The sequence below is a fragment of the Pseudophryne corroboree genome, chromosome 10, assembly GCF_028390025.1.
Source record: "Pseudophryne corroboree isolate aPseCor3 chromosome 10, aPseCor3.hap2, whole genome shotgun sequence".
In the NCBI taxonomy this organism is placed as follows: domain Eukaryota; kingdom Metazoa; phylum Chordata; class Amphibia; order Anura; family Myobatrachidae; genus Pseudophryne; species Pseudophryne corroboree.
Genome location: NC_086453.1, coordinates 337,147,355 through 337,162,962, shown reverse-complemented (window position 1 = coordinate 337,162,962; position 15,608 = coordinate 337,147,355). Strand labels below are relative to the sequence as shown.

The 15,608-nt window shown below is 47.1% G+C and overlaps 1 protein-coding gene across 3 annotated transcripts in view; it reads right to left on the bottom strand.

Moving 5' to 3' along the window:
• Positions 1–15,608, bottom strand: part of IGSF9B (immunoglobulin superfamily member 9B) — a 158,536-nt gene that overhangs the window by 12,201 nt on the left and 130,727 nt on the right. For 2 of the 3 annotated variants that reach the window (XM_063943611.1, XM_063943612.1), the window contains exons 13-18: positions 15,233–15,408; positions 14,631–14,857; positions 14,370–14,454; positions 13,495–13,656; positions 11,000–11,045; positions 4,365–5,855 (exon numbers count right to left, since the gene is read on the bottom strand). In XM_063943611.1, coding sequence (XP_063799681.1) covers positions 4,365–5,855; positions 11,000–11,045; positions 13,495–13,656; positions 14,370–14,454; positions 14,631–14,857; positions 15,233–15,408 — 2,187 coding nt within the window. Of the gene's footprint in view, positions 1–1,479; positions 1,877–4,364; positions 5,856–10,999; positions 11,046–13,494; positions 13,657–14,369; positions 14,455–14,630; positions 14,858–15,232; positions 15,409–15,608 lie in introns of those variants that run through there. The other variant, XM_063943613.1, reaches the window with a different exon arrangement.

Here is a 15,608-nt window from a genome sequence, read left to right as displayed (position 1 = left end):
CATGGTGAACCCTCTGGTCATGTTTTATTGCCAGTTTAAGGCTGAATGCATTGACTCTCTCTGAGCTGCGTGCTCTGTTCCCCTTTAAAGCAGGCGCTGGGATTAATAAACAGAGGGAAAGGACGTTACCATGTTATCCCACCCTCCAGGAGCCCACCCCGTGCTCCCCTCTTCCCCCTTCGGACATGGATCACCCTTACCTATTGGAGGAGTTCATGACGTCAGATAGCTGAGATCAATCAGAAACAGACACAGTTACTAAGGACAGAGCGGCGGAGAGTGAGCTGAGCTGGAGTTGGGGGGTGAACATGCCACTTTGGAAGTGCCCACTTGCATGCCTGGCCTGATACGACTATCCAGCTAAGACAGCCTGGAGGCAGGGCTTGTATTGTAATCGTATGCACAGACAGCACTAACGCTAATTATTGGTCTTACATGTTCATTCTGGTTCTTCAAGTTTTATCTAACTGACACACAATATTCTGCTTGCCACAGCTGATTGTTCCACATCACAACAGGTATTGTCAAGTTTGATGTCTTTTGCTTAACAACATTTTTTTGTGATTTAAAAAAACCCAAACACATTAAACAGCAAAAACACAAAATACCAAAAACAAAACAACAAAAACACACAACAAAAAGAGCATAACATCTGGACTAGTCACATTGGTAAAAGCCATTGCCACATTACTGAGAAACTGAAGATAGGGACAACACCCAATATATTATAATTCAGGCCTGGCCAACCTGTGGCTCTCCAGCTGTTGTCAAACTACACGTCCCAGCATTCCCTTCCACGGTTTTAGCGTTCCCTAATAGCAAAACTGTGGACTTGGTAGTTTTACAACAGCTGGAGAGCCACAGCTTTGCCAGGCCTGGTAATAGTGATATAATCTCTTCACTAGAGTCCACTTATCTAAAATGATGTCCTCAGCTTGGTGATCATATAATACATTGATTTCTAACCTCGCTCCACAACACCTCTTTTCCACGGACATAAAAAATCCCGGGTTTTTGCATGTGGACGCACAAAACACGGGATTTTGGGCAATGGAAAAGGAGACGTACCTGACCCTGCTCCCCACCAGTGTCAAGGAGCAGAGACACAGGAAATGATTCGGGTCGCAGTGGATAAGAGGTATAACACTCCAAGTATTAAGGGCAGCCATACTTGATTAGCGGCTCAGTTATTTTGATTTAACCATCTGTGCTTAACTATGGATCTCCTTAAAACCTGCCATGAGTACTGATGTTGGGAACCACTGATATAACACCTTTGTACAGTCTGTATATTACATGAATAGACAAAGTGTGTTCATATAGTCATGTGTGTTGTACTTGGCGTTTATACTACAGAAGATTTCCATGTGATGCCCTCTATGGGGCATCCACTATGAGACCCCAGGTTCTGTGCCGTGTAGATGAGCCGCACAATCTCACACAAATAAACATCACCAGATTTATTATTAGAACATGATTTATTGGTGTATTATCTCCGCCTGCATGTATTACACGCTGCCTGTAAAAGAACCTCAGCACAAACTGCAGGCAGTGCACAAACCTCTGCCGAGTCGTTACCAGATTTCTCATCTCAGAGACAATTTAGCTAATTAGAGGCACAGCTGCCCGGTATGTCTACAAAACGTGAAGTAAATAGGCTATGCACTAACAGAGCGCAACTATCATGAAGGCCGAAGCATATTTTTCATATATTACATCTGTTTTCACAGTACACACAATAACCGCACGGTTGTGCACCGGGGCATACACAAGACGTGTGCACAAAAGGCTGCCGCTGTTTTCCACGGAAGGCGTTATCTATAAATAAGTTCATCTCGGAGGACGGGTGGGAAATTACGACCTCCTGTAAAGTATGCTGAGAACCATTTCGGAAGCACAAAAAAGAAAGAAAAAACAAAAAAAACAAACAAAAAGAAACTTTATTAAAAGGTGACAGAATGTGTACTTCACAGCAGGTGGATCCAATATATGTGGCGTAATTACAGTTGTCCACCATGATCATATCTGCAGCCCGTCAGGAAATGATCGCCACACATTACAAAGTATGTCAACGTTGTCATAAAACGTTTTTTATTATTGCACTTTGCCCAGAGCCATGTGGCCCAAGAGCTTACTACAGCAAACAGCCTACGGACGGAAAGCTCTGTGCAGCCAGTGAGCTTCCCTCTTGGGTCTGTAGGCACTCAACTATGGGTCTACCAGCTACAGCTGGTCTGTGTGAAGCGTGGAAGTTTACATAAGCCTTGTGTGTATTTTGGCACTCAAAAAGTTAATTATTGGTTACGCAGCCTCATAACCTCTCATGTATCCATCGCTGGGCTGAAAACATGGATGAGTTGAGTCAGTTTCTGGAAGACCCATGCCTGTATGTTTGGCACTGTACATCTACTTTATTCTATCTTTTTTTTCTAGCAATCTCTCTACAATTACCCAGAACCTACTGAGTAATGTACTCCTCAGGATAGAAAACCCAATATATTAAGATTTCATTGTGTGCTTTTGTCCGCCTTTGTGCTTTGTATTCATCAATTGCTATAATGTTATATTTTGACCTATTTTTATTCTTACAGAAACACATTATTTGCAGACCCTAACTAGTATAAGATGGACTGCTCCAAGCTTAGTGTCCGTTCCCCTGCAGCAGAACACTCAGTAGTTGGCAATGTTTTTAGCAATGTAGAAAAATAAAGTGTCAAAGCATTAAGAACATCGAAGACATTTGGAATTTTTATCGCAAGTACTATTCCTGGATATCAGTTTTATTCTGTCTATACAAGTTGGCTAAACACCTATGGTTCTGTCTATTTAGCGACTGTCTTATTTGTAATAATGAAAACGAGAACAGTAAAAAATATACGGTTCCGGTATGAATGGTCGACCATGTTATGGTAGACAGTCATTAGGTCGACCACTATTGGTCGACATTGACATGGTCGACATGGACACATGGTCGACACATGAAAATGGTCGACACATGAAAGGTCGACATATGAAAAGGTCGACATGAGTTTTTTAACTTTTTTTGGTGTCGTTTTTTGCGTAAAGTGACTGGGAACCCCAATTAGTGCACCGCGTCCCCTCGCATGGCTCGCTTCGCTCGCCATGCTTCGGGCATGGTGCCTTTGCCCCGCTACCGTTTCGCTCAGCACACTTTACCGTTCCAATCGTAGTCCATGTGGATCGTAAAGTATGGAAAAGTTCCCCAAAAGAAAAAAAAAAAATTAAGAAACTCATGTCGACCTTTTCATATGTCGACCTTTCATGTGTCGACCATTTTCATGTGTCGACCATGTGTCCATGTCGACCATGTCAATTTCGACCAATAGTGGTCGACCTAATGACTGTCGACCATAACATGGTCGACCATGTGAACGGATACCAGAATATACGTGGACACATTTCTTCCAGTTTATCACAGAACATCATGTCCCCTTAGTTCTAGGTTTGTCTGAGCATCTGGACACCCATTTGGCTTTGATGGCCAGGACCAGAACCCATAAGGACAATTACTCATCATATTGGGGGTCATTCTGACCCGTTCGCTCGCTGCGTTTTAAACGCAGCAGAGCGAACGGGACCCTACTGCGCATGCACCGTAGTGCGCAGGCGCATGCCAGACGGCCGAAGGCCGTAGCAGGGATACGATCGCCTCTGCCTGATTGACAGGCAGAGGCGATCGCTGGGCGGAACGGCGGTGTTTGGCCGCCGTTTCGTGGGTTTGGTCCGGCCAACGCAGGCATGGCCGGACAGAACGGAGGGCGGGCCGCAGCGGCTGCGTGACGTCACACGCAGCCGCTGCGGGCCGGGGAGTGATGATTAGCTCCCAGCCAGAACGCTAAAGCTGCGTTGGCCGGGAGCTACTCTTGCAGTGCAAAGGCATCGCCGCTGTGCGATGCCTTTGCACTTCTGAGAGGGGGGGCCGGACTGACATGCGGGGCGGGCTAGCCCTGTGCTGGGCGTCCACCCGCATGTTAGGGAAGAAGATCGTAGCTGTGCTAAATTTAGCACAGCTACGATGAACTCGGAATGACCCCCATTGTTGCTAGTGATTTTGGCAGTAAAAGCATGTAAATGGGTATGGTAATAGAATTTATTGGTTTAAATGACCCCATACCCATTTTTGCCGCAACCAGGGCCAGCTATGGCGTCTTTTGGACGGTCCCAGTTGGGTAAACAACCTCAGCAAGGCTGTGACTTGGATAACATGCATAAACTTTGCTGCTATACAGTGGTTGGAGAGCTTGCAACAATTTAATTCTAAGCATTGCGCTGGGACATGTGACTATCAGGAACTCCCCGACTTAGCAGCAGGTCAGTGCCTCTATTTTCAGATTTACACTCACCCTGCAGTGCACAGCACCGCCGTCTCTGCGTGTATCCGCTCTTCTCTCCTACGTCCGTCTGCATGGGGGGAGGTATCAGGTGGGGTGGGACGGTAACTAGGACTGTCATGGCTGCTCTTTGCTGGGGATCCAGAAGAAGGGGGTGATTTGTGTAAAAAGCCAGGAGGCTGCAGAGCAATGCCAGAGCAGTCTGGAGGTGGCGGCAGCAGACCAGGACGAGGCCTGGCTCTGACACTTAGCTCAGGGGAGCCATGTCTGGAGCTTAGGGGACTTTGGGTCAGTGGGGAGAGGCGGGAGGGTTGTAGCACCACCTGATGTAAGCTTGGCTCCAGTCTACGATGCTGTCTGGGGCTCATCTGTGGACGTGTCCGGCTTTCAAACCAACGGGCATCCATCCCAAAGGGTCCTGGGTCAGAGATGTCTGGGTACGGAAGAACCGGGATTCCCATGCCTTGACTAGTGTGCCGGAGCTGGCTCTGAGCAGCCAGTTGCATAGCTGCATCCTGCCAAGAAGTTGGGTGAGGAGGAAGTGGACACCTACTAGGGAGCCTTCCTCCCCAGCCTGGATGTGGTTCTAGAGGCAAGATGGCAGCATATGATGGAACCTGCAAGGAGCTGGGTGGAGGACGTCCCCGAGGAAAAGGGGCTGGAGGAGGTGGAGGCAGAGGACGCCGCATCTCTCCAGGTTCATACCGGTGCTGGACAAACATGGAGGGAGATGGGGGAGCCTCCAAACCTCCAAAAGGAAAATCTGGAACTCCCCACTGCTCTGGAGAGCGTCCCCCAGTTGGTGTATGTGTCAGAGGCAGGGTACTGGTAGAACTGTTCTCCCCATTCTCTTCAGGGATGGGTGGGAAAGATCCCTCAGGAAGCAACGGTGGGGAGGACATGACTGAACTAAGCGGGCTGACTTCTGGCATATAAAAGGGTGGAGGTGGATCTGAATCCCGAGGACTGCTGCTAAGATAGCCATACAAGTGACCCTGGTGGTATCCGCCAGGTCTGGACTGACCAGATGGCTGCTGTCTTCCATCAGATGGTTGATGTTGGAAACGGGGACTGTAGGCCGGAGGCTGAAGCGGGGAGTCTTGACTGGATGATAGCGGGGTAAGCTGGGACTTTAAACCAGATGGCTCATCATTCTCCTCATCAGATTGTCTAAACTCTGGGTACATATCAGTCTCCTCTGCAAATGGAAAGCCTTGAATCCTACGACTGCGAAGAGCTGGCTCCTGGTCTGGACCACCTGTCACAAAACGACCATCTGGACCCCTGCTGATTAACTCAATTGGTGTAGTCACCTCTGCTTCAGCCTGGCTGACACTATATTTCTTGCTGGTCATGGCACGTTTGGTTTTCTTATACAATGACAGCTCTTTCTCACGCCCAGGACTCAGCGGCCGCTTGGATGGTGGACCCTGATCCTCTGAAGATTCTGATGGAGCACGAAGAGTACGAACACTCTCTGGGCTGACCTTTCCAGATGACAACCTAAAAAGGAAAGAGGATTTTAATACATCTTAAAGGCCAATATTGATTAATGACAGATTTTAGCGCCTGTACTTTTGGCAATACATTTCACTAAAGTGTGGTCTGGTGCAATTGGGATCACTCCATAAGGTATTTTATAGGAATGTTGTGTACTTACAGTATCCTGACTTGGAAAAAAGCAAAATCAAATAAATAAACAAAAGACACATACCCTGTAGTATTTTTGCACACATTGGAGAGCTAAATGCTCGTCTGCTAATTCAAGGTAAAGGGCCGGAAGTAATGCCATCCGAGTTGGCTGGAGGTGCGGATTGCCAGCTGAACTCTGAAGTTTTTTTTAAAGTGGCAAGCATTTGCCAGCCTGCAGGAAGCATAAGAGACGTCCTAAGTGAAACTCCGCAGGCGGATATGTGCATTCCTCGCACCAGGAGACATATCTCCTCCAGATATGATGATAGTGCTTCGACGTTACTGGATTTCTTGCCTGAATCATGGTTGCAATAACCTTCTTGGAAAGGCCTTTTTGGGCTAGGATGTTCCGCTCAACTTCCAAGCCGTCAAACGAAGACGCCGTAAGTCTGGGTAGACGAACGGTCCTTGTTTTAGAAGATATTTTCACGGTTGCAGGGGCCAATGATCTGTCACGGACATGTCCAGAAGATCTGCGTACCACGCCCTCCGAGGCCAATCTGGGGCAATCAGAATTGCCTGGACTCCCTGATTCGTTTGAGCACCCTTGGGAGCAGCGGAATCGGAAGAAACAGGTAAACCGATAGATAAGGCCAAGGAGACTTCAGCGCGTCTATTGCCCTCGCTTGAGGGTCCCTGGTTCTTGAGCAATACCAGGGAAGCTTCGTGCTGAGTCGAGAAGCCATCAAGTCTATTTGTCGGCAACCCCACAAGTCGATGATCTGTTGAAACACCTGTTGGTGGAGACCCCACTCTCCTGGGTGGAGATCGTGACGACTCAGGAAGTCCGCCTCCCAGTTGTGCACCCCCAGAATGAAGATGGCAGACATTGCTCTTGCAAGTCTTTCTGCCGAGGGGAATATCTTTGACACCTCTTGCATGCAGGCTCTGCTTTTTGTCCCTCCGTGTCGATTTATGTAAGCCACTGGCGTGGTGTTGTCCGACTGAACTTGGATCGCCCGATCCCTGAGAAGAGGAGAGGCCTGAAGCAGAGCATTGTAGGTCGCCTGAAGTTCCAGAATGTTGATGGGAAGTAGGGCTTCGTGGGTGGCCCTTCTGCCCTTGAACTGAGCCCCTTGGGTGACAGCTCCCCATCCCCTCAGACTCGCATCAGTCGTGAGGAGGATCCAATCCTGGATCCCGAAACTTCGACCCTCCAGTAGTTTGGAGGACTGTAGCCACCACAGGACGGAAAGCCTGGTCTGAGGTGACAGACATATTATCCGGTGCATCTGAAGATGTGATCAGGACCACTTTCTCAGGAGATCCAATTGAAACGTTGTGGCGTGGAACAGTCCAAACTGAAACGCCTCATATGAGGCTACCATTTTTCCCGACAATTTTATGCAAAGATGGATGGATATTCGTGTAGGCCAGAGGATCATTCGGACCATCTCCTGAAGTGTTCTCGCTTTGTCTTCTGGAACACTTTTTGGCCCACCGTATCCAGTAACATTCCCAGGAACAGGAGTCGCCGAGTCGGTTCCAGTTGGGACTTCTGGAAATTGAGGATCCACCCATGGCATGAGAGAAGTTGGATAGTGCGGTCTATTTGGAGCAATAAAAGGTCCTTGGATATTCCATTTATCAAGAGATCGACCAGATAAGGGACAACATTGACTCCCTGGACTCCGAGCTGGAACATCATCTCCGCCATCTACTTTGTGAAGACCCTCAGAGCTGTGGACAGGCCGAACGGTAACGCCTGAAACTGGTAGTGATCGTTCAAGAGGGCAAACCTCAGGTAAGCTTGGTGAGGAGGCCAAATGGGGATATGGAGATAAGCGTCCTTTATATCCAGAGAGTCCATGAACTCCCGTTTTTCCAGGCCCGCAATCACCGCTCGCAGGGATCCCATCTTGAACTTGAAAACCTTGAGGTAAGGGTTCAAGGATTTGAGATTCAGAATGGGTCTTACCGAAACGTCCGGTTTCAGTACCACAAACAGGTTGGAGTAGTAACCTTTTCTTTGTTGCAACAGTGGTACTGGAATAATGACCTGGGACTGGACCAATTTTAGGATAGCCTGTTGTAGCGTAACTCTTGTATCTACCAAAACTGGCAAGCCTGATTTGAAAAATCCTTGGGGAGGAGCGCTGACGAACTCCAGCTTGTAGCCCTGGGAAATGAGGTCCTTTACCCAGGTATCCTGGCAGGAATCTGCCCAGACGTGGATGAAGTGACGCAGAGTAGCTCTCACTTCGAGATCCCCTCGGGGTGGGGAGGCACCGTCATGCTGAGGCTTTTGTGAAAGCTGCGCTGGTGCTTGGTTCCTGTAAAACAGCGGTAGCAGCTGGTTTTCTAGTCTTACCTCTGGTGCCTCGTGCCGCATTGGAGGCACCTCTGGCTCTTGACCTGAATCTAGAGGTCTGAAAGGAATGAGTAGACGGCCCCAGGTAGGCACGCCTAGCCAGTGGGGCCCCAGAGGGGAGAAACAAGGATTTCCCTGCAGTGACCTTAGAAATTCATGTATCCAACTCAACCCCAAAAAGTCATTCCCCTGAAAAAGGGAGAGACTCCACACTACTCTTGGAATCTGCGTTGGCAATCCACTGACGCAACCACAAAGCCCTGTGTGCCGACACTGCCATGGTAGTAGTTCTAGCATTAATAGTGCCTATTTCCTTGAGAGAGTCACACATAGTACTCGTGCAGTGTCCTGAATGTGCTTAATGAGGGTCACCGTAGTGACCAGGTGCATATCCCCCGCAAGGCCCTCTTGAATTTGAGTTGCCCAGGTGTGAATGGCATGAGACATCCAGCAACCCGCTATCACAGGTCTTTGTGATAAGCCAGCCGCAGTGTAAATAGACTTTAATGTACTTTCTACTTTTCTATCCCCAGGGTCCTTGAGCTGAAAAGACCCAGGGGCCGGTAACACCGCCTTCTTAGAGCGGCGGGAGACTGAGACATCTACGGCTGGGGGTTCTTCCCAATGTTTCCTACCCTCCTGAGTAAATGGGAAAGAGCGTAAAAACTTCCTAGTAATCTGATATCTTTTATCAAGATTTTTCCAGGCTTGTTTAAAAACCTCATCTAATTCTGGAGAATCAGGGAAGGTGATGCTGATTTTTTTCTGTGCAAGAAGTAACAACTGCGTTGAAGCAGCTTCTTCCAAAGGAACTTTCAGAACATACCTGATAGCAAGAATTAGGGGTTCAATACCCTCTGCAGAAGTGCAATCTTCTATATCAGGTTCCAATTCCTCCCCCTCTTCCAGAAAATCCTCCTCAGATTCTGCTAGAAGAGCAGGCAGCCCACGCATAAGTGGCCCTGAATTATGGAGGGAAGGATGTCTGTCATCAGCCGTAGCTGTTAGGTCTGCTGTAGTGTTGTTTGTTTATTAGCATCAAGCTGGGATGACATGTCAGCCATCATAGTCTTTTTGGCACCGAGCCAAGAAGGCTCCTGACCCTCCTCCCCAGTCTCCACACTGATTTGAGAAGACTGACTACATTGGTCACACGATAGAGAACCAGTGGTAGAAGGGGAGAATCTAGTATGACAAACTTTGCATAATGTGTGTTTAACCACAGTGACAGTGAAACAACACACACACACACACACACACACACACACACACACACACACACACACACACACACACAACAAGCCTGCCCTTACTGCGTGTGAAATGGAGACCCAGACTGAGAGAAGGACAGTACCTCCCCGCCTGCAGACAAGAACTGCAAGCTGTATATAGTTATATCTCAGTAAGACCGGATTATCTGTCCTTTTCAGGACACTATATTGTGTGCAATAGCGGCTCTCCCCCTGTTAGTACACCCCTATACCAGTTTTCAGTGTCTCTCGGAGCCCTGGAGGAGCTGTGTGTCCTTGCTGCTGTAGGAGTATGCAGAGGAAGGCGCCAAAATGCAGCTGGTCCCGCTCTGAGCAAGCTCCGCCCCCTATAATGGCACCAGAGCTACAGATAATCTTTACACTGGCAATGTGTCCAAATATTGTACAAACCTCACACTACTTGCTAGTTTGCACTACCGCTGTCAGTTGTACACAGGGGGGCTATAGCGGGTCCCCCCGTGGAGCGTCCCGTACGCCACCACCGCGTTGCGCCGCACCAAGAATCGGGGCCCCCCGATTTTTACTCACCGCTCTTCTCACCTTCAGGCAGTGTTGGTGGTGTGCGGCGTACTGCGGTTGTGACCGCCAAAGCGCAGTGCCCCACAGACACCCAACAACAACAACAACCTCTCAGGACGGTGGTCCTGCAGCGGGGAAGCGGCTCTGACGCCTTACAGAGGCCGGCAACCGCCCCCCTTTCCCCCTAAATCCCACGGTGCAGGTATACTGTTGCCCAGACAGTATGCCTAAAATAATAAAGTTTAAAATAAAACTGAAGAAAAGTCCTCTGGAGCTCCAAGAATGTGCATCCTCTCCTGAGGGCACTTCTTTCTAAACTGCCTGTGAGAGGGGGCACAGAGGGAAGGAGCCAGCACACCCAGTGGAAGAATTTTAAAGTGCACCGGCTCCTTTGGACCCCTTCTATACCCCATCGTATTACGTAAACCCCAGTATCCCTTGTGGATGCCAGAGAAAATACTAAGACCACAGCATCTGTTGTTTATCCCCTTTTTAAATAAAAACATTTCTCCTATTCCTCTGTCCAGTGAGGAAAACCCATTCTTCTCTTCCCTTTAAAAATCCAATGGGACTCTCCATTGCTGCTCATGTAAACAAATAATTGCTGCGACTAGACAGCTGTGACTTGGTACAATACAGCCAGCGTACCAATGATGTACTAACAGCTATGCACAGATATAGATATAGCCACATTTTGGTGCAGAAATATGTTGATTTTAGGCCAAAACTAAACTCCACAAAGCTGACATTAAAATAATACAGCAAATGCGTTAGACAGGCACACAGCTGTATTGTAGGTTGTGTGATGAAGTGTGCTATGAATTTGTTGTGTATGCACATATCGATGTACTTACGGAGACTCCATACTTTTCCGACAATGAGTAATAGACAGTGGTGGATCTGTGAAGAAAGGAGAACAGGAAACTCAATGATTCATGATAAGGTCAAACTGAAGAAACCTGTACAAAAGACACAGAGGGCTGGGAGTCAATACACAGACAGAGAAGACGAGGACTTATGGTCATCAGACAGAAAGAACCCATGTATAATTGATACAGACAGACAAATAATAGAGGTCCCATGGAAAACAGACAATGGATTAGGATGGATACATTTAAACCAGTTGTTTGTATCCTTTTAAGCACATCTGATGCATGAATTATAAAACTGTTCTCTCTCCTTTTTCTTTTGTTAGTGAGGCCCCTAGAAATTTTAATAATACTTTAAATATCAAGCAATTTTCCCTATTTTAAATATTATTTATGTGAATATTAGAACATTTTATTTATTGAAATATAACACCTAATAAACTAAGTAACACAAGTAATACTGAAGAAGATCTTGAAGACGTCCTGTGTTAGGGCGAAACGCGTTAGCGGTTCTGTCAACACTTTTGCATTTTCATTTCACAAGATTAATTTAGCATAGATAAAAGTTCACATATACACACTGCACTTCTTACTTATTCACTTGATGGTATTTGGGTAATTCTATAGGTGATTTAGTATTTTTTTCCACTAATAAAGAAGGTCTACGGACATTAGACACTGAGGTCCTGGGGATAACGGACATTGAGGACCTATGCAAAAGATGTGAGATGATCTACGGATAACAGACAGATGATCTGAGACCAAAAGATAATCTACTGGCAGCACACAGAGAGGACGTGGACATGTCCAAGAGGGGAGTATACACTCGTATTAGACAATAGATAGTTATGACCTTTGGACAGCAGACAGGGAGAGCATGTACATAGCAGGCAGGGAGAAAATGTGGACAGCATACAGAGAGAGAGAGAGAGAGAGAGAGAGAGAGGGAGAGAGAACCTTTGGGCAATAAAGGGCTTAGGCAGAGGACCCACGGACAACAGGCAGAGGACCCACGGACAACAGAGGACCCACGGACAACAGACAGAGGACCCACGGACAACAGACAGAGGACCCACGGACAACAGACAGAGGACCCACGGACAACAGACAGAGGACCCACGGACAACAGACAGAGGACCCACGGACAACAGACAGAGGACCCACGGACAACAGACAGAGGACCCACGGACGACAGAGGACCCATGGACAACAGGCAAAGAACAGAGGACAAAAGTAGAGCAAACAGAGAAGCACAAAAGATAACTATAAGAAATAAAAGAGAATGTATGTACATTCTATAGAGACAACATGTGGACAGCATACAGGACCTAGAAGCAAGGGAAACCGGAAACCAATGTTTTTTACACCAAGACAATATACTAATTGGCAATTCATAGAGCGGAAATGTGGACAAAATGCAAAGAATCCATTGGAAATATATAGAGGACCTGGGGACAATACCTAGATATGAGCTGGTGACGATAGACAGATGACCACTGGACGGGTTGGGTATGAAATCCCGTCAGTAGTGATCCAGGCAGCGCATTTTTATCCTACCCCTAACCCACCCCTCCTGTAGACCTCTGGGTAGAAGTCCGATACTGTGGATAGTACAATGACTGTGTAGAGCAATATTATCCTCAGTATACAGTGATCCTTCCAGGGTGTCAATAGCCTGCGTTGTCTCCATCAAGCAGCTAAGCTGCTCTCCAACCAGAGGTTGGATGAAGTGATTGATCTGTGACTGTTGGGTTGGCGTTACTGTCCTCTAAAAATGGGACTGCCCTGCCAAAAGCATGAACAGTTAGAGGGTATGCTACAGCACCCAACATTACATGAGTAGCCATGTTTTCCAGGAGTTCTGGAAGTTATAATGCACAGGTTTCATGAGGTCACAAAAAAATCTTACCCTACTCCAGTAATCTCATGCCCCATCCTATCATCTGACATTGGCTGGCTCAGGACTTGGTGCCAAAGGTGCTTGTTCCTGTGTAACGCATGGTTGACTTACAATATGAACCTGCCTGACTTTTTCTTACTAGCAATACAGTACATAATTATTAAGTATATGCGGATAAGTCTTTTTATACTTGTAAATCCCTATTTTACATGACTAGTAGTAAATGTTACAATATTTTTATAATGATTGGCCAGTCGCAGAGCATCACTAAACAGGAAACAAACACTCATCCAGCGTTTTGTCTGTCCTATTACAGTTTCACCACTAGAGGGGGCTGCTGTGCTACAGGATATTCTTACATGTCCCTACAGCTATATAAATAATAGCATGAAGCTTTCAAGTAACATGCTACCATTGCAATGTGCAGTCCTGCTCCCTATACCCCGCATCCCTCTGTGTAGTAGTAGGAAGGGTGTGAGCAATGAGCAGTCCCAGGAAAGCGTCTCATTAAAACTGTGTACAGTGGCAGGTATGAGGCATGAATATTCTTGGGCAGGGGAGAGAAATATAAACCACTCACCCTTTTTCCTTTTCAATTTACGTTTTCGCTGCCTGTTTACCACGCACGCTGCCAAGGTGCTGAACAAAACTGCAGCCGCCAGGAAGCAGATGGTGGCAACAATCCCAGCAAGCACCGGCCTAGCGAAACCTTCATCGCTAAGTTCTGGAGAGGGGAAGACATCTGCAAGAAAAACAATATAGCATTTAAGAAGAAGAAAAAAAAAAAAAAAACAGGTTACAGTTTACAAATTGGGTACATAAAACAAGCGCTATTGTTGTGTGTGGCGCCTGTGGAACAAATATTGGTTAGTAAAGGATGTTTACAGCTCCTTTTGGAGCTCTTTTGTGGTGACCAGTCGGATCCAGAAGCAACTTGACTTTCCCTACCTTACTCCGGGCCACGGGATTCCTCAGCCTGAAGGAGCCTGGCTGTCCGTGGTGTGATGTTAGATCAGCGTCTCTCTGCCGCTGCGTCCAGCGGGAGAGACGTGAAGCTGGGAGGTGAGAGCGGGTGACGTAGAGAGACGCTGATCTAACATCACGCCACGGACAGCCAGGCTCCTTCAGGCTGAGGAATCCCGTGGCCCGGAGTAAGGTAGGGAAAGTCAGGTTGCTTCTGGATAACCAATCTTTGTTCCACAGGTGCCACACACAATAATAGCGCTTGTTTTATGTACCCAATTTGTTATCTGCTTCCAACAAGCAGATTACCCATAGCGCAGGAAACATTTTTTCTTCAGGTTACAGTTTACAAACCAACCTGGTTTTGCCTTTTAATTTGTTCCTGCTTTAAAAATGGGCGAAGGCTCAACAGAACTGCACCCAGGCCTGCATCTCGCAGGCTTTTATATAAGACCCGCAAAGGCTGCAATTTCGGCACACTAAATACTTTACCTGTGCTGGACACTCCGGCAATATTACTGGGCTCACTAATGAGATCCTGCATGACAGCTAGAACCCGAAATTCATACCAGGTGTCCTAGAATGAAACACAATATATTTAGCATACTGTATGCCCCATTCACAGTGGGCATCCTTACCGGGGGCCCCACACAAGCTCTTGTGAAAGGGTGAGAGAATAGGAGAACATTTCCTCCTACCAGGCAGAAAGGGAAGATCATTCTATCACTGTGCATTATGCTTCACATACAGTACCTGAGAAAGTTCCTTTGCTAAGATCTCTGTTTCGCCTCCTGCTATGGAGTCATCCAGAATCTCCCACCTCTCTGCTAAACGGAACTCCATGATGTACCGATCTAATGGAAAGCTGTGATTGGATGGCGGGAGCCAGGAAAGGAGCACACCTTGCTGAGTCCGATTGGCTATTAGGCAGCGGGGTGAGGTCAAAACCAAGAGAGGCTCAGGGGTTGTGAGAGGGAAAGCTTTAAAGAGAATAAAACATACAACTCTGTCATGCATTCGTCATACTCAGATCACGGTTCTGTCATGCAATATGAACGCTTATACTGAAATATAAGTTACTCAGATGGAAAAGAAAAGCCACTAGTGTTCCCCTATTTATGCCACATATTTCACTGATGATGGACCTAAGCCTTGGATGGAGGTAAAGTGGGCGGAAATAAAGAACCAGCCAATCAGCTCCTAGATGTCATTTTTCACACATCCTCTAACATGGCAGTTAGGAGCTGATTGGCTGGTACTTTATTTCCATCCACTTAATCTCCGTCAAAGGCTTAGTAAATACACCCCCAGAGACATAAGATGAACAAAAAGAATGATATGGGGTTCTGCCTCACCTAAGGTCCGCACCGTGACCACCTCACTGAAAGAGCTGGTCCCCAATTTATTCTGTGCGAGAACACTGAACTGGTATTCGGTCTCTGGGTCCAGAGAGTCTACGAGGAGGAAGGAAGATCCAATGGTGACAGGCATGGAGATCCAGTCATGAGGCCCAAACTGAGCCCGTTTGATCCTTTAGGGAATCCATAAAAACAGACATGTAACGAGTAATAATGATCCCATTACAATACACGCTCTTCAGAAACAAGTACAAGAGGTGCAGAAACATGACAAACCTATAACGTAATAACAGCTGGACCCATAAGACACAATAAGGCCCATGACTCATAGTGTAAATGAGGCTACTGTAGAAGATTGGACTTCAACTGTGCA